Below are 15,934 nucleotides of genomic sequence, written 5' to 3' on the forward strand. Positions count from 1 at the left end.
ACATTTGCACTCACCATGGGGAAACAAAAGATAATCTTCCCTCACACATTTCTTTTCTGCAATATCACACTTCCCTGATGTAAGGGATATGAAATAATATATTTCTGCGTGTATTTTCACATCTGTGTAGATAAGAGATCATAAATAACACCATATAATCTCAATACAAATTCCATGTTAAAGGGAATTGCAAATTCACAAGAAGATTTTTCCTTTCCAGAGGATCATGACAATTTAGTTCCTTTATCAGTATTACACAATACTTCCAGAGACTGTAAAGAAAGAATAAAGAATTAAACTGAAATTTTTAGAGGGTATTTGGAGAACAGACTACATTTGCCAAAATCAAGGTATGGTCCTCATATCCTGAGAAACTACAGAGAGTTCAGGACAGAGACCTGCAGAGAACTAGGTTATTTCCATAAAGACTTCCATTAACATCTCTGAATAGACCTAAAAAGCTTTTAGATGTAAATCCCACCTACCTTCAAAATTAAGTATTCATGTTAACATGTACCAAACCACTATAAACAGAGAAAATCCAAGGATTTTGAAAGGATTAAAATAATGATTTGGAAGCTATTACTTTATCTCCTCTTCCACAAAAACACACACATGACAACAACAGAAGGAAGCTGAGCACAAGGCATGTTTCTTTTAAACTTTTATGATCTTACTGCATTGTTTTGTTTTTCAAGTCAAGCATCATAAGAGAATAAAAATATTATTTTAAATGAAAGATGTTGTTAGTGGAAGTTGTTGTATAAGGTGTCAAACATAATGTCAAAATCTCGTACTGACACTGCTGTTCCCTCCCTTATACTCTTCCAGCCCACTTCCCCACTGAGTCTCTAGAAACACCACTTCCTTCAAAGCCAAGTTAATAAGGCCTTAAATGAAATATCTGTGTTCAAATAAACCTAGCTTGGATCTGAAACAGATCCTGTGAAACAGTGCAAAAAAACTGAATAAACAGAAATATTTGCAACGGCATTTTTCTACTTAACAGGTGTTTTGTTTTGTTTTTCCCCAAATAAGATGACATCCACTGCAAACTCCATTGTGAATGCAGACACTCTAGAGATTCATATGCACCCCAAGTTCAGCATTTCCTACTAGCTGGAATTTGCCAGTTCCTCACAAACCCTAAGAGGTTCTGTGGAAGTTGAATTCTTCTCAGTAATTGTACAGTGAATCTCAAAAACCTGTTCCTTACTTTTTCTAAACAAAAATTAAGTTAGGATAAAGATCTAGAAAGGTATCATACCCTTCTTAAGTGTCTACTCTTGCAGAAAAGCAAGGTATGATCTTGTAAATGTATCCATCACGTTTCAGAGGAATTTTAGCAAAATCTCCTCAAAGTTTACATACTATAAATACAAAAATAATTCCAGCAACTCAATTCTGTGGACTTGGCTTGGTACACAAGAGCCCACAGGAGTTTCCACAGTAAGGACCATGCCATATAAAAGCTAGGTGTTATCTACATACCACATGATACCAAAAAATCCAATTTCAGTGGTAACTTATAGGTGTTAAAGACATTAAATATACCAGCTTATAGAAGAAACAGATTGATAACTGACCATATTTGCCTATTTTGCCAAATTAAACATTTTTTCTGTCATCTGTATTTACATATGTTCTGATGAGTTTTTGTCAACAAACACAAATTTTGGGAATCCGCATGTCTATCACGTTATATCATACTTGTATTAAATCCACAAGTCATATCATACTTGTATTAGAAATATATGCAACGTGCCAAAAATGTCTCCAAAATAAAGAAACTATGCACAGGAGATTACACAAGAACAGCCTGTTATTCAAGAATCCTACACCATTCTGAGTCTATACGTCCCTGTTTTCTGCTTGGAGTATTTTCTCTACTGCTTTACCACTGATGCAACCAGAAAGAGTACTGTGAACAGTAATAATTCATGTAAGCAACAATATTGTTTCCTGCACTTTCAGTTGGTTAAAAGGAGGACTATCTTGAGGCAAAATACACTCTTGAATTATATATGGGCAGAAACATGAGTACTGCAGTACAGTGCAAATTCTGAATCGCATGAATGACTTTGTTTACATTGAAAATATTTTAGACAGACAGGCTTTTAGAGGAGATTAAGGATGGAATTTACAGGTAAGTTTAAGAGAAGACAGTGCCTAAATCCTTTGAATTTTAATGGGGGAGTCATGCCTCTTAGTTACAGAGCTACTTAAAAAAAATTCTATTCTGTAAGGCAAAACTGACACAGAAGATTCACATAATTATTTAACCCCAACAAACCACAATTTAAAGGACTATTTTCTGAACAGTAACTTTTCACTGACTTTAGACTTAATCTTACTATTTTTTTATTTTAAAAATTCAGAAGATATTTACATTCCAGACATCCTGCCAGCAACAAGTGGAATACATCCTGCTACGCATGTTTTCTATCAACACAGCAAAAGATCAGGGTAATCATTTGAAATCCTCTGATTTCACTGTCAAACAAAGTACTATGAAGATTAAGCATCATTACAAGCAAACAGAGGATGTCAACAGAGAATTTAAAACTATTTGACACTCAGTACTAGGACATGTATAACCAATATAAGTCACTTAACTATTTCCCTACTTTGTCATGCTGCTTATTTGAAAGCCAGTGGACTTTCTGAAAGAAAAGCCTTTTCATAATTATCAAAATGTGATTCTTGTAAAAAGTGTTAGCTAACAAGTTGGATTTTTAAAATAATTGTGTGGAACTTCTCTTCCCCATATTTATATTCATTCTTTGAACTATATAGTACTGAAAGCCAGGTATGAACTTCACTTTGACAAACAGAATACACTGAAATAACTGAAGAAAATAATAAAAAAAAGTTTTTACTCTAAAACAAATTTAAATTTACAGTTAGATTTTTTTTTTTAGATTTTGATTCTCCAATTACAAGACATCACCTAAATAACAGTTACATTTTAAAAAAATTTAGTCATAGTTATTTTTATAGTCAATGATAAGTTACAAGGAGCAAGATGAAAAATAGATCCTGTGTTTTCAACTAGTGAGCAGTATATGAAGTGTGAAAAAATTCAATAAACAGAAAAGACAAATTGTAATATATTCAGAATTCTTTACCTCTGAAGTAAGAATTACTGTAAGGAATAATACCCCTTTCCCCCAGAAAAACAGATTCCTAGAACTGGACCGTAAATTCCTTATGACAGGGGCCAGAGTACAAAAGGACTGACTTAGACTCTTGCCAAAAGAAATAAAAAGATTAAAAACATGCTTCAATATCTATAGAAAATATTAACTATTTGGGCTGTATGAATTGTAAAGTGCATGAAGTGCACCTTTGTAAAGGTAATATGCGAGGTGCTATCACATTTCTAAGAGAATGCTAGCTGACACTCACTGTGGAAAAGCGACATTAAAATACAAGGAAGTTACATGTATACAGTATCAATGATGCCAATTATTTTAATTATACTGTTGATGCAACAAAGCAAGAGCATATGTAAACGTGTGATTTAGTCTGTTACTATATAACCTTTACACCAAATGTTACTGCTGAAAAATTAGATTGTTTGTCTTAGCTCCCTATGGTCCTTTAACCTAGAACGACAATCAACTCTTTTTTCCTGTACACCTCAAAATGCCTAGCTTCACTGATGAAAAAGCCAAAACACCCAAATCCTACATTTAAAATTCCACCCAACTAGGTAAGAAAGCTTATCTTAAGGCTTGTCAAAATGTTTTTTTTATTAGTGCTAGGAGTAAGAATCTGATCTTCCATCAAATAAATGCAGTGTAGATGTGCCAAGAAAACTAGAATAAATACCTAAGTTGATTGGAAATTTTCAAGTTGACAAGGCAACTTTGCTATATAGCAGCATCAGAACTTGCTGGAAAAACTAGCTAGCGTAGGGACTGAATGCTTGTTGATGTGCTTCTTCAGATGTGTATACATTTTGATAGTCAAAATAATAATGTTCTAAAATGTTTTTCATATTAAATTGATGTCATAAGCTTTCTTAGTGCAGAAAAATAAGTCATCAATTGTACATGTAAGTAATCATGGGATACAATACTTACGAATACTTTATATGGCCAAAAAAAGTATTAAAATTCACCCTGATCTGCTTGGATTTATCAAATTACATTGCAGAGCTCAAAAGACAGTTTCTCATCAGTTAAGTTCCACGTATGTACAGTATATTTGATGTCAAACTTAGCTGGAGGGTATACTGAAATATTATACTAATTTGTGCAGGGGAGCTGGTATGATGTACAATGGCCTAAAGCTACAAGTGGAACCCCATGGGGAATGCATAAACACACTTTAAACAAATGACTGCTGTATTGATAATGGCGATCGAGGACATTTTTTTGTCAGTTAAATTGCTTGCAAGGACACATGTACCATATATTGATTTTCACTACCTTTAAGAAACCTTATACTCTGGAAAAAAACCAGTTGCTTTCTATACTGACAGTCTGCTATTTTCTGTTACCAAGCCTTACCTTAGAAAAGGTAATTTTATTTTAACTGTTCACCAATCCTAAATAAAATCACCAGGAACTAACATGCATCTATTCACACAAAGATCAATTTGCATTGTATTAGTTTTCTTGCCCATCATACCTGAAAGATTTGTTTCATCTTAACTTTCCAGGTTTAAAATTCTGTATTTAAATTAAGCTAAACACCCTAGGCACACTATGGGAATTTTACGTGCTTTTGTTCTCAAAAACCATGTTCTACACATCCCAGTAGGTTTGGAAAGCAGTAAGTTTTCCAGCTTCCAGGAAGTAATCTTGATCTTAAACCCACAGGGCAAAACATTTCCAACTCCCTACATCACTTCGACCCAAACCTTCCATTACACTAAAACTGTTTATTAATAGAGCATGGGTAAATAGAAAACACCCTAACATATCTACCAAGCCACAGATATTTGGTCTAACTTGATACCTGCAGTAATACTCAGAGGAATGAGGCTTAAGAACTATGTGGTTTCAGAAGAGAAAAGGAAAATTTAGATGTTAGAATAAGTAATGATTTATAAAAACACATTTTTCTACACATTTCTTCTCTACACATACTGATGTGCCATGACACCTCTATCTCCAATTGACACAGAACATAATTATACATACCACAGTTTGGTGGTTAACTTGAATCACTTCATCCCCAGCATGGATTTTCTTGCACCGATCTGCAGGTGACTGAATTTAAAATAAAAGAGATGATAAAGAATACAGTTCTTACTGGTCATCATCTCTCTTTCAGCAGTATGATTGCTAAGCTATGTAAATCAGGTTAGATTGATAATGACATTCTACTGTGAAATAAAGAATTAAAGAAATATTTAATAAATCAATTCATTGTTGTTGGAGAAAAATATTCTGTACTACTGTACACAATACAATCAAATGTTAATAAAGGTATGAGGTTTTTTTTTTTTTATTGCAGGGTAACCGAGTCCTAACGACTTCTTTTTAATTTCATTCTGCCAAAAGAGTGCTTCAATCTGCCTGGCATCTCTTAAGCCTTGAAAGTCAATCTTTGGCTGAATTTTGAACCTATCAAAACTAATTGGCAACTCCTCATAAAGAAATTTCACAACATTGCCTTTGTTTTCTACAACGTTTCAATATGTTGCAGAGAACTTTTGTAAATTACTGTTCGTCAAAGGGTACACAAGGAAAGAGGATTAGGTTAGGTACCAGATAGGAAGATCATATAAGTTACATGGTAACTTAGTTTCTCGGTCATTATTAGGGTGAAAGAAATGCAAACAGCATCAAAATCCTACAAAGATCACACTTTCAAAAGGCAGTTTTGTTCTTTGCTTTTGCCTCAAAAAACCACACCTCAACAACAGTAAAAAAAAAAAAAAAATCCAAACAAAAAACCCCACAACAAAAAACCCCAACCCTCCCCCGTAAAAGTGACATCCTCCAAAAACTTTCCCTTCTTCTGTCTTCTATATTTACAGTAGACCAACTTTTTTCTGAGGGAAATACCCTTATGTTTAGAGGAAAATAAGTTCCTTCAGCTTTTCATAGTGACAACACTTTGATTTTTCTCTCAATACTGTGGCTGCCAGCCTATGAAGGCACTTAAATCAACTTAAAGGTAGAAGGTGAGACTGACAGTTTGGAAAAAGCCCAAGCTGCTCAGGGGTAGGTTTGCAAAAAGCTACTATGAATTTTACAGAAAGGAATAAAACTTAATTCATTTTCAGGTGAGATACCAGGTCATCTAGAGAATAGGCCTGAAATGTGGACTGTTTGTAATAATCTATGTACTCCATCCCCATTCAAAATATAAGTCCCATAGCTATGCCATGATTTTCTAGTACAATTGCACGTAATTCATGGCCTAAGTTAAGGACAGTGTTTAAATGAAAGATATCCAAGAGAAACATGAGGCTGAAAGAAGGGTCAGTCACAACTCAGTCCTAGGAGACACTGCTCAGAACATCCTAAATTAAATCAGGCTGGTAAAGGTGTAATTTTATTTACATAAAGAACAGCAGCCTTGACTTTTTGGCACTACTTCAGCATTAAAGGTGTTGGCTGAGTGACTTGGGGAAAAATTTTAACACTGGTGATTATGTTCTAACAATCTGTCTTCCACCTGCCATTTCACTACTCACACTTACTCATTCATACCTCTAACAATATTTATAATCCTCCTATGTAATACTGCTATTTTAGCTCAGATGTAGTTACACCTAAGATTTTCAAACTGTAAATCTAAGTGAATCTTGTGTCATTACCCTTGAACTCTATAGGACTTTATTATGATACAAACTTTCTCTTATATTGACTTGCAGCCTAAATCTTGACGAAACAGGTATTTTGTGTAGCAGTTTCCCAAGCCAGTAAAATATGGTCTGAGAATCTTCAAATTGGAAAAGTCTACTTTAAGAAAATTCATTGCAATTGTACCTCAAATACACTGCGAGGTGAAGTAAAAATCATTTAGAAAGGAGGCTCAAGGCTGTGGTCTTATGAAGAGGTGGCAACTCTTGTTCCTTATTGCTTTTTCCTCCCAAGTAAAAAATACAGACCTTGCTGTAAAGAAATAGTATCTTTTATCATCACTATTTAAGGAAAACAGAGGAGAACAGAGGAGAATTAAGCTCTTTCTTTTTTTTTGTGGTATGTGCTGATCATTAAGCAAAAGATCCATTCATGAAGTCCTGCTAGGAGGAACAAAGTGTGTCACATCACAAATATATCTTCATTAGCTGGTACTTCAGTTCAACAGGGAGTTGAACAACAGATGGAAGTACCAGTCGCTGAGGCTCACACATCAATACCATAGAAGCTATTCATAATCTGTTTAGGATTTATTCTTCAGAATAGATTTAGCTTTGTCCTTTAGGCTAAATGTCGTCTTTGTCCCATTCTGCCAGTATACCCACACTGTGAAAGACCAGTTCAGACCCACTGGAGCACATTTGCTGCATGCCCAGAGTGGAGATTCTGGTGTTATTTCTTCTGAAAGGCCTCTCTTCCCTGAGATCTAAGAGCATCCCGCAAACTCAACCAGTGCACAGTAAGTGGGGACACTGGGAGCACCCCCTTCAAAGTTACACTCCTGATGGAGATGCACTGCATGCTACTACTTTAGAAAATACTCTTTTCTACTGGAAAACCAAATTACAAAATGGCCTTATTTGAAGAACACTTACTTTTTGTGAATTAAAAAAATCTCTCAAACACGGTCTAAAAGGGCTACTCAACAAGAAAGCTGTAATCTCTTGCTGGACAAATACAGCCTTTAGATTTGTTACTTCCAAACAAAAGAGAGAAGACCTGAACCAGAAAGCTCAGCTTGCTCTAATGCTACAGGACCACCAGAGAGAAGCTCTTACAGGGCAGTGACCTGTGAGGAACCCTGATCTCTCACAGTTCAAGTTTCAGAGCTCAGCTGCTTTGAACTGCAGGGCTGATGTGTTGGGAGAGATGACTCCTAATGCTGCTCAGTGAGATCCAAACTCTAATGGCCTTTGTAGCTGGACATCAAACACCTTAAATGGCAAACAGAAAAAGCAAACTGTGGTTACAGAAACTACTCTGTTATATTAATGTGGCTAGCAATCCCATGCTACTGTATTTATTAAAAAGACAAGTGCTTCTCTGTGATCTTTCACGAAAGTGTCAGTCAAAAAGTCTGCCAATGTCTTACTTGAAGGAGAGGAATCAAAAAGAAAAAGGCCACAAAATTTTGTTCAAAGGGAAGAGAATTTGGATTCTTACTGCTTCCTAGAAGTTAAATTGTATCACAAATAGAAAACATGTCAACATCAACAGGTAAGATCAGATCTGCACCATCATGACCTTGCTCTGGTCATGGTGCTGAGGTGTTTCTCCTCCCATCTATCAGAATCATACCTTTTTTTTTTTTTTTTTTTTTTTTGGTTAAAGGAAGCAGCTAGCAACTGTGTGCTTAAAAGAAGGAGACACCTTACTTTCTCTAAAGTGTTACTCGTTCTCACAAATGTTTTAACACACAACAGCTTTTTCCCTAGATAGCAGACTGCAGTTTCTTGATCTGCTGTGAGCACCTCCAGGGTGTTACAGGGAGTGAAAGTCAGTAATGACAGCAGAAAAGTCATCACGACTGAAGCTTCCTGACATGGCTTTAAATTATATTCATGAATCACAAAAGATAAGAGTTTTGAGGGAATGCATTAAGTTTTTATTTTTATCTTTGCCCCTGGGAAATTAAATCCAGTATTAGTAAGTCATGGAGAGAAATGGTTCCCTTTTTAATCTTAGAGAAATTCAACTGTAAAAAACATCCTCTTTCTTTCATATATTTTCTAGATTAAGCTCAACTACGGTTCTGTTGGTTTTGTCTGGTTTTTCTAATTTCACCAATTATTTCTGTAGCTGTAGGTCTGACTCCCTAGAATTTTGATTTCAGGGTTGAAATTCCTTGTGTTTTCCTTATTCTGAGAAAAGTGGCATTCACACAAGTTCTACAACAGTTATTATCTACCAGGTATAACTCATGGATTTCCTGCCTTCAGCAGAAGAAAACAGAAAGAAGAAAGGCTATCAGATTGCAGCTCCTCTGAAGGGATGAAAACAATATTCCTATTTTATTGAGATGTTAACAGAACCACACTGCAGATCTGATGCAGCAGCTGTAAATACCATGTAGGCAGTTTGCACTTTCCACAGCATGACACGGTAGCAGGATAAAACAAACATTTCTGACAGCTTCATTTTAAGAAAATGCCATCAAGATCTTTGAAAGGAATTGCCTAAACCATTATGGAACAGTTCAGTGTGGTTTAGTGCTTGTTCCATGTTCACAGAAGATTATGGATAGAAGTCTTTACCCCCAAAATGATAATTTTGCTCACTTTTCAGCAGACAGCCACTTCTCTAAATATGGTGTACAAGGAAAGGAGGTTGTATTTCAAAGGCATTTCAAAAGTAATCTGTTATGTTTTGCTTGCTGTTTAATACCTTCAGTGGGAATTAGTACACTGGTAACAAGTGTTCCTTTCTATAGGCATTACTCAGAAGTTCATGCAGAAATATATATGGTTATTTGTCAATGTGAAGGGATGTCCTCATTTTCATGCATTTATTTATTACAAAATAAAGCTTGATAGGTGGAAAATATAAAAGCTGTTTGTCTAATACTGCAGCAATCTCCAGCATATCAGCCTATACATAATAAAGACATTTATCTTTTATTCACAGAGCAAAGTAACTCCAAGACAGCTACTTCCTATCAACGACAGCATTTTAGGGGTCTTGAAAGAACAAATCAAAACTGATTCTCCTGGTCCTCAACTGGGAACAACTCTTTCAATTCCGAGGTAAACAAGCACAAGCATTTCTGCTGTCCAACATGCTACTGGTCCTCAACAGCCAACTAGCACACTTTTGCAAGCAAAATGTAGTCTATAGCAAAGGGAAAGCGTAAACCACAGGTAAGGTCAAAAAGGCTTCCAGGCCTGAACATACAGTATTAACAATACTTACATTTTCTGTTGTTCCAGTAATTACATGGAGACCATCATATGTTGATTTAATGTACATACCCTAAGAAAAAGACATTATGGGAAAGAATTTTTAAAGTGTTTCACAAACCATCACCATCCAAACATAACTTGCATATCTTTAAAAGAAAAGCCTTTTTTTTTTTCCCTCCTTTCTTTTCTTTTCTCTTCTCTTTTTTTTTAAGATTTGTGGACTTTTAATACATGCCATTAGGAGGAATTAGTCTGGATTAGGAAAGTGCTTTTTGATACACTTCAAGAACAACAGCCCAAATGATTCTGGCCCTAAATAGCAATAGCAAACTAAAACTTTTACCACAGTCATCTCCATAAATACTCCCCAGTTTTTTTAATACACTCCTTCAATTACAAATATAACAACACCTGATCACAAAAAAACCCGGAATTACAAATTGCCTTAGGATAATCAATACTTCCATTTTGCTTTGGAAGCTTTAAAAGAACTGGAGTCTCTCGTAGGCAATGCTGCAAACATAACTTTCAAACTGATAACCAATGCTCTGAAATGTTCCTGCAAAATGGCTCTAAGACTTTCTGATAGCCTCACTCATCTCAGTGAACAGTGCAGCTATAAAACTCAATGATGAAAACTTAAACGTCAACTTTATTAGCTATCCCACCTCTTTAAAAAAAAATACGGAAAAGGAGGGATAGTTTATGAACAGACAGAAGTTCTTGCATGTGTAGTCCGAGACAGTGTCTCAAATCTGTTTTTTCATCAAGTCATAATTCAAACATTTTAACAGCATCCACTAAGACAATGAAAGAAGGAAAAAGAAGGGATAATTGGCATATGCTGAGTGTTCAACAACTTCTGAGGAATCTCATTTCTCCCAACCGTATCACAGAAAGCAGGTAAATATTGAGCACTTGAGTAAACATTCTTTCCATAACCTACTTTTTCTCCTTTTAATCAGAGTGCCACAAAGAAGTCTGTCTGTTCCTAGCTGAGGAACAGGGTGCATCACTGGTGATTAAGTATGGTAAAAGGGCAAAGACGACCTATCAGGTTGGACTAATCTAATTTGGAACCAGAACTCACGGACATTTTGGTAGTGGAAACAACAAAGTACCACCACCTTAACAAAGTGAATGATATCCCCAGTTAAAAACAAAAAAAACCCAAAAAAAACCCAAACAAAAAAAAAGGACTTGATGAGTTTCTCAGGAGAGTGGGCTCAAAACTTAACTCCTATTTTGCTCTGCACAATACACAGCAGTAATGGCACCAAATCCAGTTGTCATGTTTTGCTGCCACAGCTAGAAGAGAACAAAGCAAGAATCTGCTCGTTACTACACAGATAGAAGTCCCTAGCATCATCATTCAACTTCCAGCTCCTCTATGTACCTTCAGCAATTTTTCCATTGATTGGCTCCATGCACATAGTTTCCTGCTTAACTCAGTTACCTCAAATAGAGAATGGCAATTTCTTATACATTTATCCTCACAACACCCCTGTGAGGTAGGGAAATACTAATATACACACATTTTACAGACAGGGTAATGAGCCACACAAGAGGCTGAAATATATTGACATCTGTTATTTGGTACTCATACCTACCCACAAACCATCACAAATCAGGGCTTAAATCCCTCTCAGGATCCAAATCTAAGTGACCTGACCATACACCCTGCGACATGACAAGAGCTGAAATCCCAATGACTTCATGGTGACAGGAACTGTCGGGTCCCCACACAGAGCAATTTCTGAAGAAAGTCACGTTTTTGTTTTTATTGACAGAAAGTTACTGCTTTCAACTTAAAACATCAGGGTGAAAGCCAAGGATAAAGTCTCACACTTAATGGTTACACAGTGTTTAGTTTTGTGCAAAGTATTATTCTGAAGGATAGTAAGGTCATCCAAGTATACTATTGTGGCAGAGTGCAATTCACATCCAATCTAGTCTTTTGTACAAATTTTAAAGACTTTGAAATAGCAAAAGAGGAGAAAGAACTTTTGCATAATTTTCTTTAAAGACACTGCACACAATTAGAAAAGAGAGGGAAGAGGGAAGCTGCAAAAAAACCCCAGATTATATTTATTCCATATGTGCAAAACTAATAAATGTTAAACTAGTACTATGCCACATTAAGTTTGCATGAGCCAATGTAATTCTGTTTGCAAAGCAGCTTTTAAAATGGAGAGAGGTAACAGTTTGCAACAGAAAGGAGCTACCCATTCAGCCACATTCCTCCACTCCTTGTTTTAAGAGAACAATATATGGGAAATGGTACAGAGAAGAGAATGTTTCTGGCATATATTGTTTGATCTGGAATGGAAATAAGAATACCATAGACATTTACAAGTTTTCTCCTCTCTGCCTCCTTGTGGCTGCACAATATCAACAGTATTTTTAGTGATCAAGAACACAGGGGAGATTAGTGTGTGTGCTGTTCATTTGTACTGAAACAAATTGGCAGATACACATCTTGGGTATCAAAAGATAATGCCACGGTGCCTATGAATGTACAAGAATCAGTTAGGTCAAATAAAAGGAAAGATAATTCAGTTAATATGACTAAAATAACCATAAGGTAACCACCCTAGTATTCAAGAACAAATGTATGCCTAGATTAAAGATAGGGTAACTCATGCTTAATTATATCAGAGATTGTCCTGATCAGTTATGGGCAGAAGTCTAATTTCAATCATTACATTTTATCTTGGTGTGAACCAAGTTAAGGGTTAGAAAAGAGACCTTGTGTCTTTTTTCGTGGTTTTTTTTTTTTTTTTCCTTTTAAAGAATGAAAACTGAATCTAATATAATTTTAACATATTTTATGCAATGTTGGATGGAAAATAAAAGAAGATACTGATTCCATTTTATCACACACATAATTGAATTTTTACTCTTTCACTGTGACACCATCTTAAAGGAGTCCTCCAAAGTTGCACATGCCTCTTTAATCCCAAATAGTTCTCAGAATTCTTTCATAATTTTTTCCCAACTCCTCCAGTATTTCAAACCAAATAACTCAGGTGAAGTATTAGGAACAATAGTACACTGGATTCCTGGAAAATACTTCCTAGCCAGGGTGTCAGCAGCACACCTTTAATCAGCTGCCACATCCTGCTATATCTACAACTCGCATTTTATGAGTGATTTCTTTACATGACAAGCTCATTTTGTGTTTGCTTCAGCAGGCAAAGAGGAATCCAGAACAATCAGTCTCGTGTTCTGGTGAATCCACCTTTGCATTTCTGAATCTAGCAAGCTAGGTGAATAGTTATAACTTGAAATCATATCACAGTACCTGAACTGACTAGGATTAAAATGATAATATGAACAGGAAAAAAACTGAAATTCAAGATTAATGCTTGCCACAGTTCTGAAATATTTTGTTCTGTATTAAAGATACAATAGAAGGAGACTGTTGAAGAAAAACTTCCCAAGGAAAACTTGGTTACCTGCTTTTTGTCTAACAAAATGTGTACAGTATACTGCTTCTTTACTAGATACACACACTGTTTTCAGTCAAGCAGTAATAGTTTTAAGCCTGTTTCATGGCAAAAGATACTACCTAAGCTAGTCAGTTTTGTCTCTTTCTAGAACATCAGTAGTGTAAAACCACAAAATTAAATTCTGCTTCCTGATACAGACGAAACAACTTCCAAGTCCTCAAAAGACAAAAAAGAAAAAAAAGCGATCACACATGGGAGCATGCCGGTGATTGCAAAGCTGACCACATTAATCCATTTTAGGGCTTTTTAAGTAATTTTCTACCCTGACAACTACCTTTTCACCCTTACTTCATAGCCACTGCAGGCCATATCTCTTTGCACAGTAACGCTCACTGAAAAACACGTGTATGCGGCCAGTCACGTAGCCACACCTGGGCAACAAACCAGGGATAGAGGGGAAAAAAAAGAAAAGGCAAGAAAAAAAAGCAATACCAAAACCCACCCATAACACTGCTTTACCCAGTACACAAGAGTTTCCCCACATTACACCGTAACAACATTTTCTGCTTGTTGGGTTATTTCACCTGCTTTTCTGATACATGTTAGCTAGTTTTAATATCTATTAGACATTGTAAAACCCACAACACATTTACCTGTTTCTTCCACATTAGGGTATGAGTCTGACAATTTACATTTACCTCTGTCTGATACTTACGTTTCCACATGAAAAGATCAAATATTGTGAACGAACTATTTGTGCTAATTAAAACACCCTGATAGTGCTCCAATCTGGTTTAAGTTGTAAAAGCTCCAACCATTTTCTCAAGTCCGTCATATATTTACCATATGACTTTAGGGAAATATCATTGTTTTCCAAACTTTTTATTTCCTTCTCTTCTCCTTTCCTTTTTTCTCTCCCTGATCTACTTTAGCTTCTTAGATATTAAGTTTGAGACATGTTAGATATTCCATTTATTCTAGGTGACAAAAAAAATCTTCCCAGTTAGAAGCCATCCTTGTCCTTTTCCTTCTGCTTGAAGTCTTTCCATCTTTATAGAAGTTTGTATTTAGTGATCGTTAGAGCCAGCACAGAACTGTCATGTGGGTCAAAAATGTGGAAGAAAGTTGACACTAATCCATTTTTCCACCTCCATTGTTGCACATATCCTGGAAGAAGATCCAGAAGTTATCGAGCTTCACATTCATTCAAGTGCTCCTGATGTACAGAGGACATCCACAACTCCAAGCTCCACCAATTTTTAAACTGACACACTTAGCACTCAACGGGGTGGTACTGATACACATTCACTGTATCTCAACTGAAAGATAGTAGTTTAAAAAACAAACAAAAGCCCAATAACCCAAAAGTAAAGCTTTCATATAAAGCACTAAGAGCAACCTGACAAAGATGATCTGTAAGTAAGATTGACACCGTAACAAACTGAAACGTATAATATTCACCCTTTTGGCGCAAATATATCATCCTTGGTAACTGCTCTGGAGAGCTCACAATCTAGAGGAGACAGCACAATACAGAGGCAACAGTATAGTGGCATACAGGCAAGGATGAAGGGGAAAAAAATACAACCGTATCAAAATAGCATTGTATCCTTCTAAGGCTTGTATACTGCATGGTTGGTTATTTTTAAAAAATACATGTAATTATTTTTATGACAATGACATGGTGGTCTTCAGTCAGTATCAAGACCCTGTTCAGGCTGGTTCATAAACACATATTAAAAGAAAAAGTCCTGCCTCAAGACCTTCCAAACAAGATAGGCAGAGGGTGTATAACAGAGGCACAGAGGGGGAAGAGATTCTCTATCTAATCAGCTACCCAGCAGGAACAGACCCATGAAACACATTCTTATTTACAAAAATACCACTCCACATTTTTCAGTCACTGGGGGTTAACACCACCCTACACAAAGACTAAAATGAGGGGGGAAAAAAAAAAAAAAAAAAAAGAGAAAGTCACAACACAGAAAGAAGAAATAAAAGTTCAGACAAAAATGAACAGAACTCCAAAAAAGGTGATAGAGAGAAAGGGGAAGAAGATTTCTTCATTACAGTAGAAGATAGGATTTCAAAAGGTCGACTGCAGTGAACTGGTGGAAGAGTTAAAATTACAGGTGAAAGAAAGGGAGGAGAGAATCCATGAAAAGCTGAAATCCTGGATGACTAGTTTGAAATGGATTCAGAGATAAAAAAGAAAGCCAGTGGAGGAAGGGAATACAAATAGCAGACTAGAACAAAGGAGGGGGCATTATTTACTCATCCAAATGTTTGGGTTATTTCTCATATTTTAATTGTGATTTTCCAAAACAATGGAAAATTAGTTTAGCGTACAATTGCTCTAAGTACCTTGGCATACCAAATTTGTCAAAAAACCCCAAACCCCAAAATGCAACATCAACCAACCCACAAACCAAAATACTCTCCCAAATTACACCATCCAAACAACTTCAAAAACCTG

The 15,934-nt window shown here is 35.9% G+C and overlaps 1 protein-coding gene across 6 annotated transcripts in view; it reads right to left on the reverse strand.

Moving 5' to 3' along the window:
- The window catches only part of CNKSR2 (connector enhancer of kinase suppressor of Ras 2), a 218,535-nt gene that overhangs the window by 115,657 nt on the left and 86,944 nt on the right, over positions 1–15,934 (reverse strand). For 5 of the 6 annotated variants that reach the window (XM_074858654.1, XM_074858652.1, XM_074858653.1 and 2 more), the window contains exons 7-8: positions 10,017–10,076; positions 5,154–5,222 (exon numbers count right to left, since the gene is read on the reverse strand). The exons of the other annotated variant lie outside the window; for it this stretch is intronic. In XM_074858654.1, the coding sequence (XP_074714755.1) occupies positions 5,154–5,222; positions 10,017–10,076 (129 nt within the window). The remainder of the gene's footprint in view (positions 1–5,153; positions 5,223–10,016; positions 10,077–15,934) is intronic. 6 annotated transcript variants of the gene reach the window in all.

This window comes from Strix uralensis, chromosome 2 (genome assembly GCF_047716275.1).
Source record: "Strix uralensis isolate ZFMK-TIS-50842 chromosome 2, bStrUra1, whole genome shotgun sequence".
In the NCBI taxonomy this organism is placed as follows: Eukaryota; Metazoa; Chordata; class Aves; order Strigiformes; family Strigidae; genus Strix; species Strix uralensis.